The following is a 21,483-nucleotide window of genomic DNA, read 5'->3' as shown; positions in this document are numbered from 1 at the left end:
TTAGGACCCCCCCAGGCCAGGTTGATATGTGTTAGGACCCCCTCAGGCCAGGTTGATATGTGTTAGGACCCCCCCAGGCCAGGTTGATATGTGTTAGGACCCCCCCCAGGCCAGGTTGATATGTGTTAGGACCCCTCAGGCCAGGTTGATATGTGTTAGGACCCCCCCCCAGGCCAGGTTGATATGTGTTAGGACCCCCCCAGGCCAGGTTGATATGTGTTAGGACCCCCCCCCAGGCCAGGTTGATATGTGTTAGGACCCCCCCAGGCCAGGTTGATATGTGTTAGGACCCCCCAGGCCAGGTTGATATGTGTTAGGACCCCCCCAGGCCAGGTTGATATGTGTTAGGACCCCCTCAGGCCAGGTTGATATGTGTTAGGACCCCCCCAGGCCAGGTTGATATGTGTTAGGACCCCCCCCAGGCCAGGTTGATATGTGTTAGGACCCCTCAGGCCAGGTTGATATGTGTTAGGACCCCCCCCCAGGCCAGGTTGATATGTGTTAGGACCCCCCCAGGCCAGGTTGATATGTGTTAGGACCCCCCCCCAGGCCAGGTTGATATGTGTTAGGACCCCCCCAGGCCAGGTTGATATGTGTTAGGACCCCTCAGGCCAGGTTGATATGCGTTAGGCCACAGACCACCCTTTGATACCATGTTTTATTTCGCCCCAGGCATGCTAGAATGGACAATTTGAGTGGTCATGTCAAGAGACAATTTCAGGGAGATTTATGTATGTATTTAGAGTCTCAGAGTTAAGGACCCACGAGGCTCTAACAATTTAATTTAGACGTGAAAAAATGCTAATAAAGCAGCTATTGAAAGAGTGAATCTTGGGGGGAAACATGAACATGTTTATGAATGTGTTTAACATCACAATCTTTCTCTTATGGGGGGGGGGGGTCCCTGGCACACATATCTTTCCAGGCGGAGGTCCGCGGCCAAATTAAAATCAACTTGGGGCTCCTTGACATGAAGACGTTTGAGAACCACTAATCGCTCTTACCTGTTGTTCTGTTATAATGTGACGGTACTGACTGGTCTAGATTGTGGCCCCCACAGACAGCAATAGGACTGATTTTATACTTCCTTCTTTCTTTCTTTCTTTCTTTCTTTCTTTCTTTCTTTCTGAGCGTGATGATAACATAGTTTTCTATGCATTTCAGTGCGAGTGAGCCCCTCCCCCCCCTATACATCCGTCCATCCCACCCTTGTGGGGCAGGCTAGAACCTAAAGCCCAACACACACCGTCTGTGAACGCCGCGCGTCAAAACAGCTGCCTCCGTTATTTTCAATGAACCTATCCCACACCGGCGGCGTCAGACGCGCGCTGGCACGCGTTCACGCCTCGCCTGACGCTCCGATACGCCGCTGTTCTATTTTCCAGGCGTTGCCGCGTGGCCTCCATCCGGGAATCCGTGGGCGTGGCTGGCCAGCCGCGCGGTAGCGCGCCGCGTCCTGTGGGTGTTGCTGTGCGGCTATGATGCGCGGCAATACTGTGCCGCGTCGCTGCGCACCCGCTTCACAGACGGTGTGTGTTGGGCTTAACCCTGTAGACAAAGGCTGTACTATAGGGGTGTGGATAAAACAGACTAAAATGAATGCTACAGTAGGACTTTAGTTTACGCCTCCATATTGTTGCCCCCCAGGCCAGCGCTGGCTGTTTGCTTGCACCGAGCGCTTCTCAGACTAATCCTCCCCGATCCTTTCATGTTGTGTTTCCCTCCTGGAGCATTGATGCTCTCACTCGACTCCTTATAGATTTGACTCCAGATAAATAATTGATCGGAGCCTTAACCTTGGAAACCGCTCGTTGCTATGGCAGCTGCTTTCTAGGAGGTGATTAGGCCGTGAGAGAGAGAGAGAGAGAGAGAGAGAGAGAGAGAGAGAGAGAGAGAGAGAGAGAGAGAGAGATGGGGTGTAACCTACTCTAAACATCAAAGCTAAATGCCTGCCTGCCTGCCTGCCTGCCTGCCTGCCTGCCTGACTGCCTGTCTGTCTGTCTGTCTGTCTGTCTGTCTGTCTGCCTGTCTGTCTGTGAGGGCACAGGTCACGTTTCAGCAGGTCTCTCATGTCAAATTCAGGGTAAAAACTACACAGGCTAAATAAACGCACAGAAAAGAAAACTACAACAAACTACAATTTAAAATTGTAAAAGAAGTGGTTTGTTTAGGGAGAGATAGAAATACTGTAGGGGTGGGCAAAAAAACGATTCACTCAAATATCGCCACGATTTAAAAATCGAATTGTGAATTTATTTAATTTAATTTATTTCTCCATTGTTCTTTTTTCTTTTTCTAAGAATCAGAAAAAGAAAATTTTAGAATTTCTAAAAAGAAGATTTATTTTTAAGAATCGCAATATAAATTTAATCGGCACCCTAGGTATCGATATCGTGTCAAATTGGAAGGTAAGTGAATCGTCCCGCCCCTAAAATAAAATAAAATAAAAGGTATACCAACCTCGCACTGCTTGCGCCAAATGTCTATGTTCTTGCGCTGTGCTTTAGAGAAATGGTCCCAGGCCTTTTGTCTGGTGGCGGCGGTGAAAACGCTCGTGATCTGCTCGACTTTGGGGAGGAGGAGGGTGGGGGGGAGGAGGAGGAGGAGGGAGGGGGGAGGAGGAAGAGGAGGAGGGGGTCAAGACAAGACAAGCCTTTTACGCAGCGTTTGGGACCAGCAGAGACTGAGCTGTCACTCACCAGACAGGAGAGAGAGACCAGATGTTGTCAATATGGAGTGAGGAGCGTTTAACATTTAGGATACACAAATTAGAGATGTCCCGATACTGTATCGCTATCGGAGAAAGTATCGGTATCGGCCCTTATTAATTTCGGGTCATATCGGTATGTTGGGGCATGTGGAGTTTGCTTTCACAACACGAGATATATATCTAGATAGGTATAAACACAACAAAGGTTACGTAGGTAACCATGGTTATGTGAGCGAATGGATCACTCCAATATATGATAGTTCCCCTGCCTGGCGGAGGAACTATAATATATTGGAGTGATCCAATATAGTGCTACATATCGGATCGGGAATGAAAAAAAGTGTCGGGACATCCCTAATAGGTACAAATGTTCAAGGTTTTCAAGCGGGCCCTGATCAAGTAAAGCAAAGGATATTGAACAACGTTGGTCCAATTAGCAGTACAAACTGAAATATATTCTCACACAAGCAATGAGGCAGGTTGACAGTTGACAAGGGCAAAAAAGTGTTTAGACAAAACTGTCAATAAATCAGTTTTGTCTGATCATCTTGTGGATTGTGTGTTGTGATTGTGGGTTAATGGTTGGTCATGTGATCTCTCTCTCCTGTCCTTTGGTTATTTACTGTACTGTACTGTACTTACTGTACACTTACTGATCACATGCAGGTTGACTTCCTTCAGGGCTGACTTTTATTATTACAGACAGACAGAGAGAGAGTGCGAGAGAGAGAGCGAGAGAGAGAGAGAGAGAGAGAGAGCGAGAGCGAGAGCGAGAGAGAAAGAGAGAGAGAGAGAGAGAGAGAGAGAGAGAGAGAGAGAGAGAGAGAGAGTGGAGTTTAGTTTCCTACCTGTGACTGAGCTAGTCACAGGTAGGAAGTGACTCAGCTTAAGATAGCCCTGTCCCTGGACTCCAGGGCTCTGTCACTAGAGCCCTCTGTCCCTGGACTCCAGCCTCCAGGGCTCTGTCACTAGAGCCCTCTGTCCCTGGACTCCAGGGCTCTGTCACTAGAGCCCTCTGTCCCTGGACTCCAGGGCTCTGTCACTAGAGAGAGCCCTCTGTCCCTGGACTCCAGGGCTCTGTCATGGGAGCAGTGCACAATACTTACCATAGATGTATTGGCATGAGTAAACAAAGGTTTACATTGCCTCTGATTGGCCTACCGAACGTCACCTTCTGTGACACACGTGTGCGTCACAGAAGCCCCGCCTCCTCTCGAGATACAGACGCCCCAGAGCCCGAAGGTACTCCTGCTAGAGCTCTCTGTCCGTATATGGAGATTGGAGATACAAGGTTTCTGCTGACAGTTCACACATTCCGGTTACCCTAGAGAGCAAGTAGTACCTTCGTTCTAAAAGTTGCGAACTGAAGCCGTTCACTAACATATCCTTGTGAATCTCATGCTCAGACAGAGCTGGGCAAGTCAACCTTTTCTGCCAGCAGGCCAAACATCCTGGAATGAACTCCACAACTCTTTAAAACTGAGCTCCCTGCCGTCATTCGGTCGGTTCAAAGGAGTTATTTGTTTGTTTGTTTGTTTGTTTGTTTGACTGTCACTGGTTGCTCGGCATTAAAGTTCCTTTGTAATTTGCCCTGATTTATAATGTATTGTGCTTTGGGTGTATTGATTGTACTATGTATGAGTATTGTAACCTTGGCTACATTGAAAATGCAGGCTTGCCCTCAATTGTACTTACTAAGTATAAATAAAGATGATGACTATTAGGATTAATTTACGCGACAGCAAAGACGAAAAGGTATGGAAGACTATATGGCAGAAGGAAATGTTTTTATAGAGCGTCGCAGTCCCACGCCCTTTCAGAACGAGGAAGGCACCAGGAAATAATTCCCCATTCATAGACTTTATTATTTATTTATAAAAACCTTAAAAGCCTCGGACAGAGCCAACAGCCGAGTTGACAAATCATGACAATAAACACATTTTTTGGGGCGGAACAAATAATTAGAAAGACGAAAAAAACGGAAGCCGGGTACAACACTTTTTTTGTTGTTTTTCCTTTGTCCGAGGCTTTAAAGGTCTTTGAATAAATACATTTTGAAATTTTATGGGGAAAATCATGTCGTTGTGAAAGGGGGCGTCTCTCTATAGCCAACACTGTGCCAACGGGGAGAGACTAAATGAATAGCGTGGCCAACTGGTGCAGACGTTCATGTAACACGTCTACGAGTCACTATTACACTCTCTCTGCATTACATTAACGCTGGTGGAATCATTACCCTGTGAATCACCTCATTAGAATGTATACCGCACAGAAGCAGCGACAGTTGGAAACATCCAACAGCCCCCCAGAGACGGTGTACTCAAACTTAAGACTGCAGACAGGACAGCTAGACTGGGATGCAGGACCGATCCGCCACAATAACAGCTAATGTAGGCTATACAGTACGTGGTGCCACCCTGGCTGGCAGACGCCCTAATCATTAAAGCAGGGGTTCTCAACCCGTGGGTCGCGACCCCTCGGGTGGTCGCCAAATTATTTTAGGGGGTCCCCAAATTATTTTAAAAAAAAATTCACGATTTTTCAAAAATAGCAGACCTACAAGCTCGTAGCGCGCCACTCGGTGGCGCGCTATGAGCTTGTAGATCTGCTATTTTTCAATAGCTAAATTATAACAATGCTTAAAACACCAAAAGGGGTTCCCGCCCAAAATGGTTTAAGGTTATTGTAGCAGTCAATTTATATTGGGGGTCGGGAGGGGGCGGGGCGGGGGTCCCGAGACATTGCCAAAGCATTTCCGGGGGTCCCCGGCCAAAAACGTTGAGAACCCCTGCATTAAAGGACCACTTAACCACTTTTCAACCTTATAATATAGGTCCTCACTAACAATCATGATAAAATGCTACCATTTTTTTCTACTCAGTCTGTGTCTCATAGGAGGGCTGTGGGCAGTTCAGAAACCCGTCCTCCAGTGACATCATCGTTAGGCAGATTTTTTTTAAACAAGATTTCTTTTACAAAAATAAAAGTTTTTTATTATCGTGAGAACAATTGCTTCCATTTTTGCATTGCAACTTTTCAGGACTAGAGAGCCTGCGGTTTCTATTAACTTGGATTCCCCCTCGATGATGTCACTGGTGGACGGGTTTCTGAACTTCCCACAGCCCTCCTATGAGACACAGACCGAGTAGAAAAACATTGTGCCATTTTATCATGATTATTAGTGAGGACCTATTATATGAAGATAGGTTGAAAAGTGGTGAAGTGGTCCTTTAAACTCGTTAGCCACATCATACTGGACGCTGGTGTCATGCCGATGCAGTGGTGGAAAGTAACTCGCTACATTTACTTTTAAGTATATAATATACTGTACTGAAGTGTTTCTTTTCCCTTTTTACCTCCTTTATGATGAATTCCTGTTCTGTCTATAGAAGTGTCTATTTGTACGTCTCTAAATGTTTTGATGATTTGAACATGGTGTACCCTATTGGAAACAAGTGTAATGCTTAATTGGGTCGTCCACTCACAGTTAACAGCCTTTGTATTGAGTTTGTGCTTGAAATGTACTGTAATTCTGCAAACTGTTAATAAATTCTTCAATCAATCAATCAATCAATCAATCAAACATTTGAGCACCTTGGTGGAAACCACTGCTTGCCATGCACGACTTCATTTACAGGGTCGTGGTGTTATTTTATTGCTGTGAGAGTTCTGGGAACTCCGGACGGACGGACGATGACGACACGTCATGCATTATTTCCTCCTCCATTTCCACCAGACGTTTATCCGCCCACATAAGTCGTTACTACCTCACGCTGTAAAAATCACTGGTCGCCTTTTTTATTTTTTAAATATATTTTTCGTTTTTTACACAGTAAGAGGGGAGCGTGGGGGAGCACCACCCACCACCTCTAAAATTATTATTTTGGCAAAAATATGTTTTTTGACTTGTCATTTACTTTTATGGATACGTTTACGCAATTTAAACCCTGTTTCTAAATAGGCTATACACGCTGGTTATACATAATCTACCTCCAATGATGTTACAGACTTAGAAACCTTGTATCTCCGTGTTTCCTTTCTTCATAAATAAATGACCTACTTTGTCGGACAATTAAGGGTGTCAGAAGTGACCAACATCGGACGTCTTCGTGTTTCCTAATCGCAGCCAGTAGGCTCCAGGTGAGCCTGATGACTCCACTGCATTGTCTTGATAAGTAACGTACTGTAACTTTGTGCACAAGTGCATTATTGGCTATTTCTCCTAATATAAGCCCTCAATGGGGGGTGGGTTTTTATGCTAATTCGCTTATTTCCATCGAAATAAGTAGTAAAGTGTGCCGCTTGGGATACTATTTACATTATGAAGAGAGGATATATACAATTTATTTATATTTTTGAGCGATGGAAATAAGCGAATTAGCACAACACCCCATAGCCCCATTCAATTCAATGCAATTCAATGCAATTCATTGAGGGTTTATGGTAGGGGAAATAGCCAATAATGCGCTTTTGCACAAAATAACACCTGGACCTCTTTGGTGACGACTTACAACTACAATTAAAGGTAAGAAAGCCTTCTAGTATGGAATTCTCCTTTAATGGTGTTTTAAGACAGATAAACACTGTTGGAGCAAAGCCTGTGTGCGGACCACTTCTTCACTGTATGATATCAGTTGATTCCCTGTTCCCTGAACAGGCCTCTCCCTTGTAAGAAGAGATTCTCCTGCATAAATAAATAGATGTTGAATAAAAACAATAAACTGTGCTGTGGGCGTCTCGTCTTACACTGCATGAGGAGGGCGCTCATTCACCAGTATGAAATAACAACGGTGGCCACCAGGGGGCGCTAGCTGCTGTGCTGTTCTTACACGGCATGAGGATGGCCATCAGGGTCGCTCATTCACCAGTATGAAATAACAACGGTGGCCACCAGGGGGCGCTGCTGTGCTGTGTTCTTACACTGCATGAGGATGGCCATCAGGGTCGCTCATTCACCAGTATGAAATAACAACGGTGGCCACCAGGGGGCGCTAGCTGCTGTGCTGTTCTTACACTGCATGAGGATGGCCATCAGGGTCGCTCATTCACCAGTATACAACAACAACGGTGGCCACCAGGGGGCGCTAGCTGCTGTGCTGTTCTTACACTGCATGAGGATGGCCATCAGCGTGCTCATTCACCAGTATACAACAACGGTGGCCACCAGGGGGCGCTGCTGCTGTGCTGTTCTTACACTGCATGAGGATGGCCATCAGGGTCGCTCATTCACCAGTATACAACAACAACGGTGGCCACCAGGGGGCGCTGCTGTGCTGTGTTCTTACACTGCATGAGGATGGCCATCAGGGTCGCTCATTCACCAGTATGAAATAACAACGGTGGCCACCAGGGGGCGCTGCTGTGCTGTGTTCTTACACTGCATGAGGATGGCCATCAGGGCGTTCTTGAAGCGCTCCTTGGCGAGCTCCATCTCGTCCTCGCGCGCCGCCTTCTCGCCCATCAGCCGCCGCACGTGTCCGTTGCCCGCCTGGATCAGGGAGTAGAAGTGGTTGGCGGTGCGGCGCGTCACCTCGCCGCGGTCCACCCACGACACCAGCACCGCCATGGCCTCGCTGAACTGACCCTCGTCTAGCGGGGCGAGAGAGATAGGGAGGGAGGGAGAGAGAGAGGGAGGGAGGGGGAGAGAGAGAGAGAGAGAGAGAGACATTGTGAATGTACGTACGGTATATGGGCAGTGGTGGAAAATAAACCACTATAAAGGACTGTTGACGTAGATCTGCGCCAACGGCAGGGAATGTGTTAAGCCATTTAGACCTGAGAGCAGATTCTACAAAATGTCTTCTAAATCCTGACAGTTTTCTGAAAAACCCTATGTTAGTATGTCTCTATGTCAGTGGTTCTCAAACGACCCCCGTCTGAAAATATGTTGTTCCAGGGACCCCCACCCCCCAGAAGTTAAAAACGTTTGAGTTAAAAACGAACGAATATATACCGGTATTCAAAGATTTGCACCATATTTTCACAATAAAAAAATTATAGCTAGTAATGCTTAAAGTATATCATAATGCTTAAAGCTGCTATAAGCAATAATATGTCATTTTTTAACGACCTTTTTATTTATTTGTATTTCTTTGGTATTCAGACAGCCAGCAATGGGTAAAACGCTCCCAAAAAAAATTAGTCTCTGTGACACATCTAGGGGCCACAATCTGCATTCAAAGATTTTCCTAGAAGCTTTGTCATTGGTCGAAAAAAGAAAACCCGGTCGATACGACTAACCAATCAGGATGTAGACAGGCAAATCGACCAATGACAAATCTTATAGGAAAATCTTTGAATGCAGATTGTGGCCCCTAGATGTGTCACAGAGACTTTTTTTGGGAGAAAAATAAAAAATAAACAAAGTCATTACAATTTTGACATATTATTGCTTATAGCAGCTTTAGCCCATTTTGGGCGGGAACCCCTTTTGGTGTTAGCATTATGTTATGCTTTAGCTTTTGAAAAATAGCAGATCTACAAGCTCATAGCGCGCACAAGCTTGTAGGTCTGCTATTTTTGAAAAATCGAAGAACGACTGACATAGAAACATAGCTTTTTCAGAAAACTGTCAGGATGTACAAGACATTTTTAGAATCTGATCTTAGGTCAAAATGGGTTAAAACACCAAAAGGGGTTCCCGTCCTGAATGAGTTAAGTACAGTACTTGAGTAAATGTACTAAGTTTACTTCACACCGCTGAAGATTACACTTCTGGACATGCAAGGTTTCACATCCGACAGAAACAGAAAGAGTACTTCTTGCTACAACGCTCCTAAAAAAAGAAACGAAAGAGCGAGAAAAAAAAGGAAGAAAGTTGCCTGTGTGTCGAGTGTATGCTCTAACATTTTTAATAATAATTGAGCCGCGCGCCGCGACACCGGTGCAGCGCACTACGGCGGTAACACAGTGAATTAGACAGCCTTTAATGAGCTCAATACCCAGGCGGCGCAACGCGACCCGCGCTAGCTAGCTAGACTCTCTCTCTCTCTCTCTTCTCTCTCTCTCTCTCTCTCTCTCTCTCTCTGCAGATACGATACCTTTTCAGACACCGGCGGTGGCGGCAGATTAGCGGAACGTTTACAGCACGCCACAATGAGCCGCAACACAACGGAGAATAGAACCAACCGCGACTCCGCGAATAATGGAACGTTATTTCCCCTTCTGCAGGGGGGGGAGGGCGGGGGACAGATTAAAAAAGAGAAGAGGTCTATTCATGACAAAAATAGTGCTTATTTATGACAGATATTCCAGACGGATAGGGAGCGGTGATGTGCTGAATGGTCCTCGTCGTTATTGGATGCAGGAGGTAGAGATGGAGCTCCTACATATTTATTGATAACGAGCACCTTATCGATCAGGCTTATGAGCCGGGTTCTTATCGAGCCCACTATCGAGCATTTATTTTGTGGGAAGACAGGAGAAAATGCATTCTGAACAAATACAGTACTTTTCTAACAGACGGATTGCAATTGATGGCATTTACTTTTGGAAAATAATTTTGAACTGGTTAAAGGAGCATTCAGTGATTTGGGTGATTTGGAAAAAAACCCGGTCCACCCGGTAACAAGATGTGCACATGCACACGCTCTACAGTGGGGGAAGTACAACAGACCAACAGCACGTGCACCAATGCCCGCCCCACTCGATCATGATTGGAGGAAGGCCCCTCTCATCCTGATTGGATGAAGGCTTTGCCACCCAAAGCCCAAACCGAAACTAGGGTTTTTTGACCCCAGGGGCTCACTGGGGACAGGGAGGAACTCCTTATATGGTCAGCACACTTTATAGTAGGGATGATTATCCAAAAAATAAGAAAAAATAAGTGATATTTGAATTAAGTGAAATCACTGAATATACCTTTAATGCATAATTTTGTTTACCCGGACAGCGCTGATTGGCAGGTATCAATACACCTTTAGACCGACATGTTTGTACCAGCGTGGATGATTAGATGTATTTCTTGATCGCCTCTTGTCTTGATTGTTTTGACGTCATTGGGCCACTATGCTCCATAACGGGCTTGATAAGCTCAAAGTTTATTGATACCGGGTACTCGATAAGCCCAAAGCTTATTGATACCGGGTACTCGATAAGCCCAAAGCTTAGTGATATCGGGTACTCGATAAGCCCAAAGCGTATTGATACCGGGTACTCGATAAGCCCAAAGCTTAGTGATATCGGGTACTCGATAAGCCCAAAGCTTATTGATACCGGGTACTCGATAAGCCCAAAGCTTAGTGATATCGGGTACTCGATAAGCCCAAAGCGTATTGATACCGGGTACTCGATAAGCCCAAAGCTTAGTGATATCGGGTACTCGATAAGCCCAAAGCTTATTGATACCGGGTACTCGATAAGCCCAAAGCTTAGTGATATCGGGTACTCGATAAGCCCAAAGCGTATTGATACCGGGTACTCGATAAGCCCAAAGCTTAGTGATATCGGGTACTCGATAAGCCCAAAGCTTATTGATACCGGGTACTCGATAAGCCCAAAGCTTAGTGATATCGGGTACTCGATAAGCCCAAAGCTTATTGATACCGGGTACTCGATAAGCCCAAAGCTTATTGATACCGGGTACTCAATTAGCTTGTTGTCAGGTTTTTTTCGGGTATCGGGTTTCGAGCTCCATCCTTAGCAGGAGGTGCACTCGTTGCAAACTACGTTCACCAAAACGACATTTGTGTCATTAACGGGGGGAGGAGAGTAAAGACTACGGGTGGGCGATATGAAAGAATATAATATCACGATATTTTTGTCAAGCATGATCAGGATACACAATACATTTCACGATATTTTTTCATGTGTTTTTTACGGTTAATTTTCAAGTTACATAACAGTATGACCTAAGGTAACAGTAACTAAAATAAAAAGGAGTGCGTGCGTGCGTGCGTGCGTGCGTGCGTGCGTGCGTGCGTGCGTGCAAACACATCTGTCTGATGTGTACTCTAATCCAAGCCAACTGCAAATCAATACCTAATTAGTGTGTGTGTGTGTGTGTGTGTGTGTGTGTGTGTGTGTGTGTGTGTGTGTGTGTGTGTGTGTGTGTGTGTGTGTGTGTGTGTGTGAGATGCCTTTGTTTCAATAACAGACGTGAGATTGAGCGTTAGTCCAACGAGAGTCTTTCTTAATGGCGATGAGATGAAATCGATGATTTCTGCCGAGACCACGAGTGCTTTTACAGATGCCATTAGTTCTGTCAGCGTGGGATCTGTGACTGTGATTTTGTTTCTTTACAGATTTGATTAACAGATGTTACTTTGCTTTTCCATTTGCTTTTTCTATTTTAAAATATTTATGAAACGATATAAACCATGACAATCATACACTGACTTCAATGCAGCCAGATAACGACAGTCAGTCTTTCTGACAAAATTGTGGCATTAAACAAATCGCAATGTTTGTCCACGCCTATCAGAGTAGTGCGTGATGGGAGGAGCCTATATAAGAGTAGTGCGTGATGGGTGGGGCCTCTATACCTTTGAGCCTATCAGCGAGCTGCCCCGCCTCGTGCTCGCTGTAGTGCGTGATGGGAGCGGGCGACGGCGGCCGCTGTTGGAGGAAGTCGTGCATGTGCACGTGGAGCGAGTGCGCGTGGTGGTGGCGCTCCTCGCGGGCGAACAGCCGCTGCTGACACTCCCACTCGTAGAGGTCGTCACGCGCCTGGGCGAAGTCCACGTGGATCCTCCCAGAATCCTTCTTGTCCGTGCTGGAGCCGATGCGCATCCTGTAGCCTGGAGGGAGGAATTATTACCGTTCAAATACATATAATATCATTCTGTTAACATGCGGTAGCCTGGAGGGAGGATTTATTAACGTTAAAATAAAATAAATATAATTCTGTTAAAGGAGCATTCAGTGATTTGGGTGATTTGGAAAACCACCCAGTCTGACCCGGTAACAAAATGTGCACATGCACACGCTCTACAGTGGGGGGAAGTGCAACAGCAAGTGCACCAAGGCCCGCCCCCACACATGATTGGAGGAAGGCCCCTCTCATCCATTGGATGAAGACTTTGCCACCCGCCACCAAAACTGAAACTAGGGTTTTTTGACCCCAGGGGCTCACTGGGGACAGGGAGGAACTCCTTATATGGTCAGCACACTCTATAGTAGGGAGGATTATCAAAATAAAAAGAAAAAATAAGTGATATTTGAATGAAGCGAAATCACTGAATATACCTTTAACATCCGGTTCCTTTTGAATAAAATTCTGTTTTTGTCGTTTTTTTGTCACTTGTTTGTTCATTATTGAACATTTTCCAAAAAATCTAGAAAGAACTACTGGTTTAGAAGGCATTTGTAGAATCGCCATCAAGCCTTTATGGTTTATTGTGATCAAATGGTGGTCCGTGGCTCAAATGCGTGCGTGCGTGTGTGCGTGCGTGCGTGTGTGCGTGCGTGCGTGCGTGCGTGCGTGCGTGCGTGCGTGCGTGCGTGTACCTGACAGGTACAGGGCCTTGTCCACCATGTACTCGTGGCTGTAGCGGATGTGACAGAAGTTCTTCTTGCTCTTGCGTATGGCCGTGACCTCCCCACACTGGTCGAACACCTCGCGGACCACCTCCTCGCTGGCGTTCTCTGGTAGACCGCCCACGAACACCGTCCTGCAGCCCGGCGGGCGCTCCCGCGTCGACGGAGGGGGCAGGTCTGGGGACAGCATGGGTGCATTTTTGTCAGTTCTCTGATTCACTGTAATTAGCCACGTAGGAAGTGGGAGGCATACTTTGGTTAGACATAGCATTGGTCCGACCGGATTAAAGTCGGTGAGGGGTGCGTTAAGGGTTGGGAGAGGGTTAAGGTTAGGTTTAGCTGTGCTGTGCTGCCCCGTGGGAGGTTAGGGTTAGGCACGATTCATTTTATTTTAGAGCCGAATAAAAGTCGGTTCGACTCTCTAGAGCCTACAATGTGACGTCATTTGAGGTTCGGGGGGGGGCGGGTACCGTCCTAAAGTCGGCTCTTCGGTGCTTCTGAAAATTTCTGACGAGCCGAAATAATTTCGGCACTACAGCGGTAAAAAAGTATGAATCGGCCCTTAGGGTGAAGGTTTGAGATTGTCGATATCGGACCTGCCGTTTCCATTAGCTATAATTCACTGGTAGACAGGTTTCTGAACTGCCCACAGTACTTCTCCGAGACACAGAGTGAGTAGACAGGTTTCTGAACTGTCCACAACTCTCCCCTGAGACACATGAGTGAGTAGACAGGTTTCTGAACTGTCCACAGAGTGAGTAGACAGGTTGTTGAACTGTCCACAGCCCTCCTCTGAGACACAGAGCGAGTAGCCAGGTTTCTGAACTGTCCACAGCCCTCCTCTGAGACACAGAGTGAGTAGACAGGTTTCTGAAGTGTCCACAGCCGCCCTCGGGTCTCAAACCCGTAATGGACCTGATCAGATTCCGACCCGTTCCGAGAGTTCTTTCAAATGCCGGCAAGTGGGCTGTGTTGTAGAATTTGTCTGGAGGACTCAGGAAGCACACAGCCATGACAACAAGTGGACAGAGCCTAATTGGACAATACTTCCACGCTATACACGTCATGGTTTGCTAAGACAGATGGCCTTGCATCGCCATTACCTCGCACGCACGCACGCACGCACGCACGCACGCACGGGGACATTAGTTTGGTCCTCCGCTGCACGGATGACAAATAAATACACCCCAGCATAAAACAATAGAATACACAGTAGTCGTACAGTGTCTCTATCTCTCTCTCTCTCTCTCTCTCTCTCTCTCTCTCTCTGGGATAATCCAGTTGATGTGAAGGATGATGTAAGAGCAGTGCAATGTCCGTGTTTTGGTCTAACGAGCGTCGGTGTGCCGTGGCAGAATGTCTCTGCTAAAGAGTTAAGTCTTAAAAAGACAAAAGAGTGGCTGCACACACTGATAGCCAAAGAGCCGATTATTTATTAGGATGCAGAGTAATATATATACCCTGAAGAAGGCAGTTGTACCTGCCGAAACGTTGGTTTTTACTCTGCATCCTAAAAAATAATCTTTGGCTATCAGTGTGTGCAGCCACTCTTTTGTCTTTTTAAGACTTAACTCTTTAGATGTTTCTGCCGTAAGCTGGCACCACTACTGGTGTGCGTTTAGCATCCTCCTGCACAGAATGTCTCTGCTGTCATATATAATACAGCCCGTCTGGTCACGGATGTGCTTTCTGGCACGGCTGTATGGTACATGTCAGAAACAATGTGAAATTCATATTCTTCTGCACTTTAATAAAGGTGCATAAAGTCCTTGTTCTTTTTGTTGGCATATTAGGGAGAAAATCAGTGGTTCTCAAAATATAATGTCAAGGACCACAAAACTTGTAATGTAATTGGCTGCCGACTCCCATCTGAAAATAATGATGTTCCTCCTGGGAAGTAAAGATACGAGTTAACTAAGTTTGCTGTGAAAGGAAATATATTTTCAAAGATTTGCGCCACGTTTTGATTGAATCTTCCCTCCCTCCCTTCCCTCCCTCCAACCTTCCCTCCCTCCCTTCTGGGGTTCTGATAGGGTGCGTTAGGTTCTTAGGGTGCGTTAGGTTCTTATAGGGTGCGTTAGGTTCTTAGGGTGCGTTGGGTTCTTACTGGGGTTCTGATAGGGTGCGTTAGGTTCTTACTGGGGTTCTTATAGGGTGCGTTAGGTTCTTAGGGTGCGTTGGGTTCTTACTGGGGTTCTGATAGGGTGCGTTAGGTTCTTAGGGTGCGTTAGGTTCTTAGGGTGCGTTGGGTTCTTACTGGGGTTCTGATAGGGTGCGTTAGGTTCTTACTAGGGTTCTGGGGGAACAGCGTGCAGCTCTTGCAGTGGATGATCTCCTTGACGACGGGCAGGTCGGGCGGGGCGGGCGGAGGGGGCGGAGCCACCAGGCCGATGCCCGGTGCCATCATGGGGTGGGCGGGGCCGAGGAGACCCAGGCTGGGGTCGAAACCCTGGAGGCACAGGGCGTCTGTGGACAGAGAGAGAGAGAGAGAGAGAGAGAGAGAGAGAGAGAGACACTGTAAGACTACTGTGTATTCTATTGTTTTATGCTGGGGTGTATTTATTTGTCATCCGTGCAGCGCTGGACCAAACTAATGTCCCCGTGCAACGATCTGTTACAGTATCTGGAATGTGTGTGCGTGCGTGCGTGCGTGCGTGCGTGCGTGCAGAATACTTGAGCACCGATCCATAACACAGACAAATCCTGACTAGGCACAGACTCTTGTATCGTTACACCCCTAGTCTCCATACATGGAGATGTCCCACATATCTCACTAACTTCTTGTCCAAGTCTAACATTACAATCTCCATATTTGTCCCGGGCTGACCTAGAGTTCCATGTATGGAGACGACAGCGACATCTAGTGCTGACATGAGGCCAACGTAGAAAGCCCATATATGGATATAAACAAGTTAAAACAACTAGCATCGTCATTGTGACACGCATCCAGTTGACTGGCATTGTCATCGTGTCTAGCCTACAGTCAAACCCTATATAAACGGCAGAAACAGTGTTTTTAACGCTCCGGTCGAAGCAGAGAGACTTTGTTTCAATGAAAAAGGAGATGGCGAGAGAGGAGGTGAAGAAGGAGATGAGGAGAGAGCAGGAGACGAGAGAGGAGATGAAAAAGGAGATGCCGAGAGAGGAGAAGATGGCGAGAGAGGGGACTGGGATTGCATTGTCTGCATTGTCTGCATTGGTAACCACGTTGACGGTTGTCCTACTCTGCACACTGCTCGCGGCCGGCGGAATGCTGCTCCTAACCAGCGTTTACCAGTCAACCCTGATCACAGAGGAAGGGGATGTCCTGGTGCTGACGAAAGGTAACTTCGACGAGGCCTTGAAGTCCCACCCCGACCTCCTGGTGGAATTCTACGCCCCGTGGTGCGGCCACTGCAAAGAACTGGCCCCGGAGTTTTCCGAGGCGGCCCGCACGCTGAAGGCAGAGGGTTCAGATATCCGCCTGGGTACGGTAGACGTCACGGCAGAGACGGAGCTGGCCCGGGAGTACGGAGTCCGGAGGTTCCCGACCGTTGTGTTCTTCAAGGGAGGAGAGAAGGAGTCTCGCAAGGAGTACTTCGGTGCCACGCGGGCTCACGGCATCGTCGCGTGGCTTAAGAAGCGCACGGGCCCAGCCGTCGCCACCCTGGCCGATGTCGAGCAGGCAGAGACTATGATCGCAGACGATGTGGCAGTCATTGGTTTCTTCAAGGACGCCGAGTCCGAGGATGCCAAGGCCTTCGTTAGAGCAGCAGAAGCCGTAGATGATGATGATATTCCATTCGGGATGACCTCTGACGATGCGTTGTACTCAAAGTTTGAGGTGTCCGTCGACTCTGTGGTCCTCTTCAAGACGTTTGATGAGCGTCGTAACACCTTTGACGGAGAGCTTACCGTAGACAACCTCCTAGCCTTCGTCAAGGCCAAGCAGCTTCCTCTGGTAACGGAGTTCTCAAGGCAGAATGTCACGAAGATATTCGGTGGAGAATTCAAGTCCCATGTCTTTATGATCATGTCCAAGACTGCTACCGACTTTGAGGACAAAATGGAGCAATTCAAGAAGGCAGCGGAAGGCTTCAAGGGCAAGATCCCGTTCGTCTTCATGGACACCGACGTCATGACCAACGACCACGAGATCATCATCAAGAAGATCTTTGGCCTGAAGAAGGAGCAATGCCCCGCCGTCCGTCTCCTCACCCACGACATGACAGAGTACAGGCCGGAGAACGAGGCCATCACCGCTGACAACATCGTCCAATTCTGCATGCTCTTCGCTGAGGGCAAGCTGGAGCCCCACCTCCTGAGCGAGGACGTCCATCCATCCATCCATCCATCTTCAACCGCTTATCCGTAGTCGGGTTGCAGGGGCAACAGCTCCACCAGAGTGCTCCAGACTTCCCTCTCCAGAGCAACATTAGTGACTTCCTCCTGGGGGATTCCGAGACGTTCCAAGGCCAGTGAGTCGATGTGTTTCCTCCAACTGCGACTTGGTCTGCCCCGGGGTCTCCCCCCAGTGGGACATGCGTCGAGGACCTCCCTAGGGAGGCGCCCGAGAGGCATCCTAACCAGATGCCCGAACCACCTCAGCTGACTCCTTTCCAGGCGAAGGAGCGAGCGAGGACGTCCCCGATAGATAGGTAGATCTGCTATTTTTCAATAGCAAAAAAACACCAAAAGGGGTTCCGGAAAAAAAAAAACTAAAATAAATGAATAAAAACCTTTGCGTTAACTGAGCTGAATAAAAACTAGATAAGGAAAATAAAACTGAACTGAAACTGTATGGTGTGTTTACAAAACTAACTAAAGCTATTTTCGTTTTGCAATTTATTTTTAAGCTTAATCTGTCACTCTTTTTCTAAATGCTATCTTTTCTTGAGTTTTTATTACATACTCTGGCCCTTTTCGTCTGGCTGCACCTGATATGTTTTTCAGGTGCAGGATTGAAAAGGGCAGAAATGATATATCATCATATATCATCTCATTTTGGCCAATCACAATTTGCATCCTCACTTTTATCTTCAATATGATACTTTGCTCAGCCAATCAAATCATCACTATAGGGTGATCAGCCAATCACAAGCCAAATTTTGTCTTTACACAAACCAGGAAAGTTGTGATAGGAGGGGCTAGCGTCCCTCAAAGAAAAAATAAAAACGAATAAAAATTAGCAAACCCGCTATAAAAACGAACACGTGTCAAAACTACCTAAAACTAAACTATGATGAAAAATCTATATGATATGAAATGTTCATATGCCATGTTGTGACTTGTGACCAAAATAATTGTGATTCACGATATTATCACGATAATCAAAATCCTTTAATTTCATCCTAAAATGTGGATGTCCTCAGAGGTATACTAATGCGTGTACGGTGTGCGTGTGTGCGTGCGTACGTGCGACACGTTCTTGCATTGACTTTATTTGAATGGAAAGTAGACAACTCTTCACAGAGCACGGCACGTGCACGGTGCACAGTACGTGATTGATGTGCTTTCCTCCCAGGAGCCATGCTTCCATTGTGCTGTTTATGTTTAGAACAAGGTTCTGGCTTGGCACAGTGACATTGTGGAAAACAAACAGCATTATTCCTTCCAATTCAATGCGAGCTAACTGGTGAATAAAACATTAACGTTCTGTGGCACATCTTCTGTTTCGCATTGGAATGCAACCGTTGGTGAACTTTGACTGGGCCTTATAACCAATGGCAAAGAAGTGTGAGTGGTTCTAGTTTACAATTTACAATGTAGGCATTTAGCAGACACTCTTAACCTGAAATTGAGCTAAGATAAAGGACACCAACAACCACACCCACTCAGTGAGCCAAGATGGAGGACACCAACAACCACACCCACTCAGTGAGCCAAGATGGAGGACACCAACAACCACACCCACTCAAACCGCAAGCAGGTCTCCATGTTGGGCACATCCCACGCCGCCCGTTTTAACTCATAGGTCACCGCTGACGAGCCTACTGGTCATTTCGATGCAGGCTCACGCCTTGTTGAGTGACGACAATGCGGCGGCTCGAAAACAGTCGCTCGTCGTCACTCGTGTTTTCGGTGGTGTTACGATAGAGGGCGCTCTTCCGCAAACTGTGAACGATCCTATAGGAGTGACGAAGGAGAGTACGCCCAGAAATCACATGATCACAACCTTTTCAAGACAGTCAACAGAGACTCTACCACGTCCTTTCAGATGATCGGTGGGTGGATGGTGGTGGAGAAAAATATTCTATAGGTCTTCAAAGGTTGGTAAAAACGTTAGAAATTAACTAGCTAAGGGCAGCTATAACATAAGATGTGAATTTCACCTCAACAACATCAAACAATTTCAACATTTTCAGCCAGATTTTGCAATTCGTTGTGCTGTTTTTCTTTGTGTCTTCATTCAATGAGGTTGAAGTCCCGTTGCAATTTAAATCTCTTTTTGTTTTTACGAGCCAGCCCCGCAGGCCAAGAAAGCAATCAAGCAGGGTTCACTACAATAAAGAAACACAAAGCAAAACACATTAAATGCTTTGGTACGCACTCAAGTACGGACCAGCTGCAGACCGCAGGTTTTTTTTATAGGGTCTGAAGTAAACTTTTAAAACTCATCCAAAGACTTTACTGTCCTTCAGGAGTCATAAAGCTCCATCCCCCCACGGTGAGGGACACGCAGGGCTAACCCTTACATCAGGATTTAGACCCATTAGGTTTGATTCGTAGTTTCTGAGCCCTTAAAGGACCACTTCACCACTTTTCAACATCTCTTCATATAATTGGTCCTCACTAATGTTCATGATAAAACACCACCATTTTTTCCTACTCAGTCTGTGTCTCATAGGAGGGCTTTGGGCAGTTCGGACACCCGTCCACCAGTGACATCATCATTAGGCAGATTTTTTTTTAAACAAGATTTGTTTTAAAATATATTTAGATTTTTATTATCGTGAGAACGATGGCTTCAACTTTTGCATTGCAACTTTTCAGGAAAAGAAAGCCTATCGTTTCTATTAGCTTGGATTCACCATCGATGATGTCACTGGTGGACGGGTTTCTGAACTGCCCACAGCCCTCCTATGAGACACATAGTAGGAAAAAATTGTGGTATTTTATCATGAACATTAGTTAGGACCAATTATAGGAAGAGAAGTTGAAAAATGGTGAAGTGGTCCTTTAAAACTGCTATAAGCAATAATATTTCAAAATTGTAATGACTTTGTTTTTTATTTATTTTTTGGTATTCAGACAGCCAGCAATGACTAAAACGCTCCCCCCCAAAAAAAGTCTCTGTGGGCCACAATCTGCATTCAAAGATGTTCCTAGAAGCTTTGTCATTGGTCGCAAAAAACCCCGGTCGAGATGACTAACCAATCAGGAAGTAGACAGGCAAATCGACCAATGACAAAGCTTCTATAGGAAAATCTTTGAATGCAGATTGCGGCTCCTAGATGTGTCACAGAGACTACATTTTTTGGGAGTGTTTTACCAATTGCTGGCTGTCTGAATACCAAAAAAACTAAAAATTATTACAATTTTGACATATTATTGCTTATAGCAGCTTTAAAGGTATATTCAGTGATTTCACTTAATTCAAATATCACTTATTTTTTTTGTTTTGTTGTGATAATCCTCCCTACTATAGAGTGTGCTGACCATATAAGGAGTTTCTCCCTGTCCCCAGTGGTTAACCCCTGGAGGTCAAAAAAACGTAGGTTTCAATTTTGCCCGGAGGCCACTATATAGCCCCCTCCAATCATGATCGAGCGGGGGCGGGCCTTGGTGTGTGTGTGTGTTGTCTTTCAGGTTCAGAGTACACAGTACTCAGAGTACTCATAGAAGTACACAGTACTCAGAGAGAGTACCAGAGTACACAGCGCAACACGGGCTAGAGAGTTGTTTAAAAACGTCCTGCAGTTCATGGCAATAAAAATAATTAAAAACGACCAGCCAGGAAAATGCCTCCATACGCCATTGTTTGCTGAGATGTTGAAATCTCTCAGGACTAGTGTGTGTGTGTGTGTGTGTGTGTGTGTGTGTGTGTGTGTGTGTGTGTGTGTGTGTGTGTGTGTGTGCGCGCGTGCGTGCACGTGGGGGGAAGCATGGATCCCATTACTCTGAGCAGTTTGTAGCAGATAGGATCGTATATTGTCATTAAAGTGCTGTCGGTGGATATCTATGACAGGTGAATCACCCCCCCCTCCCCCCCCCCCCCCCCCCCCCCCCCCACACACACACACACACACACACACACACACACACACACACACACACACACACACACACACACACGCAGCCCGCCTGCGACCCATCTA

At 46.5% G+C, this 21,483-nt stretch overlaps 2 protein-coding genes across 2 annotated transcripts in view; one reads left to right on the top strand and one right to left on the bottom strand.

Moving 5' to 3' along the window:
• enox1 (ecto-NOX disulfide-thiol exchanger 1) overlaps nt 1-21,483 on the bottom strand; it is a 76,391-nt gene that overhangs the window by 24,221 nt on the left and 30,687 nt on the right. The window contains exons 5-6 of the mRNA XM_079519098.1: nt 8,087-8,299; nt 2,461-2,567 (exon numbers count right to left, since the gene is read on the bottom strand). Of these exons, the coding sequence (XP_079375224.1) occupies nt 2,461-2,567; nt 8,087-8,299 (320 nt within the window). The remainder of the gene's footprint in view (nt 1-2,460; nt 2,568-8,086; nt 8,300-21,483) is intronic.
• LOC306935557 (protein disulfide-isomerase-like) lies at nt 16,251-17,540 on the top strand (the record flags this gene model as incomplete). Its single annotated transcript, XM_079518656.1, has 1 exon — nt 16,251-17,540. One exon carries the CDS (start codon nt 16,251-16,253, stop codon nt 17,538-17,540), a length of 1,290 nt encoding a protein of 429 aa, XP_079374782.1.

Source organism: Electrona antarctica, assembly GCF_951216825.1.
Source record: "Electrona antarctica genome assembly, chromosome: 13".
NCBI classification, from domain to species: domain Eukaryota; kingdom Metazoa; phylum Chordata; class Actinopteri; order Myctophiformes; family Myctophidae; genus Electrona; species Electrona antarctica.
Note: the sequence above shows the minus strand (reverse complement) of the source record. Positions and strands in the feature narration are given on the sequence as shown.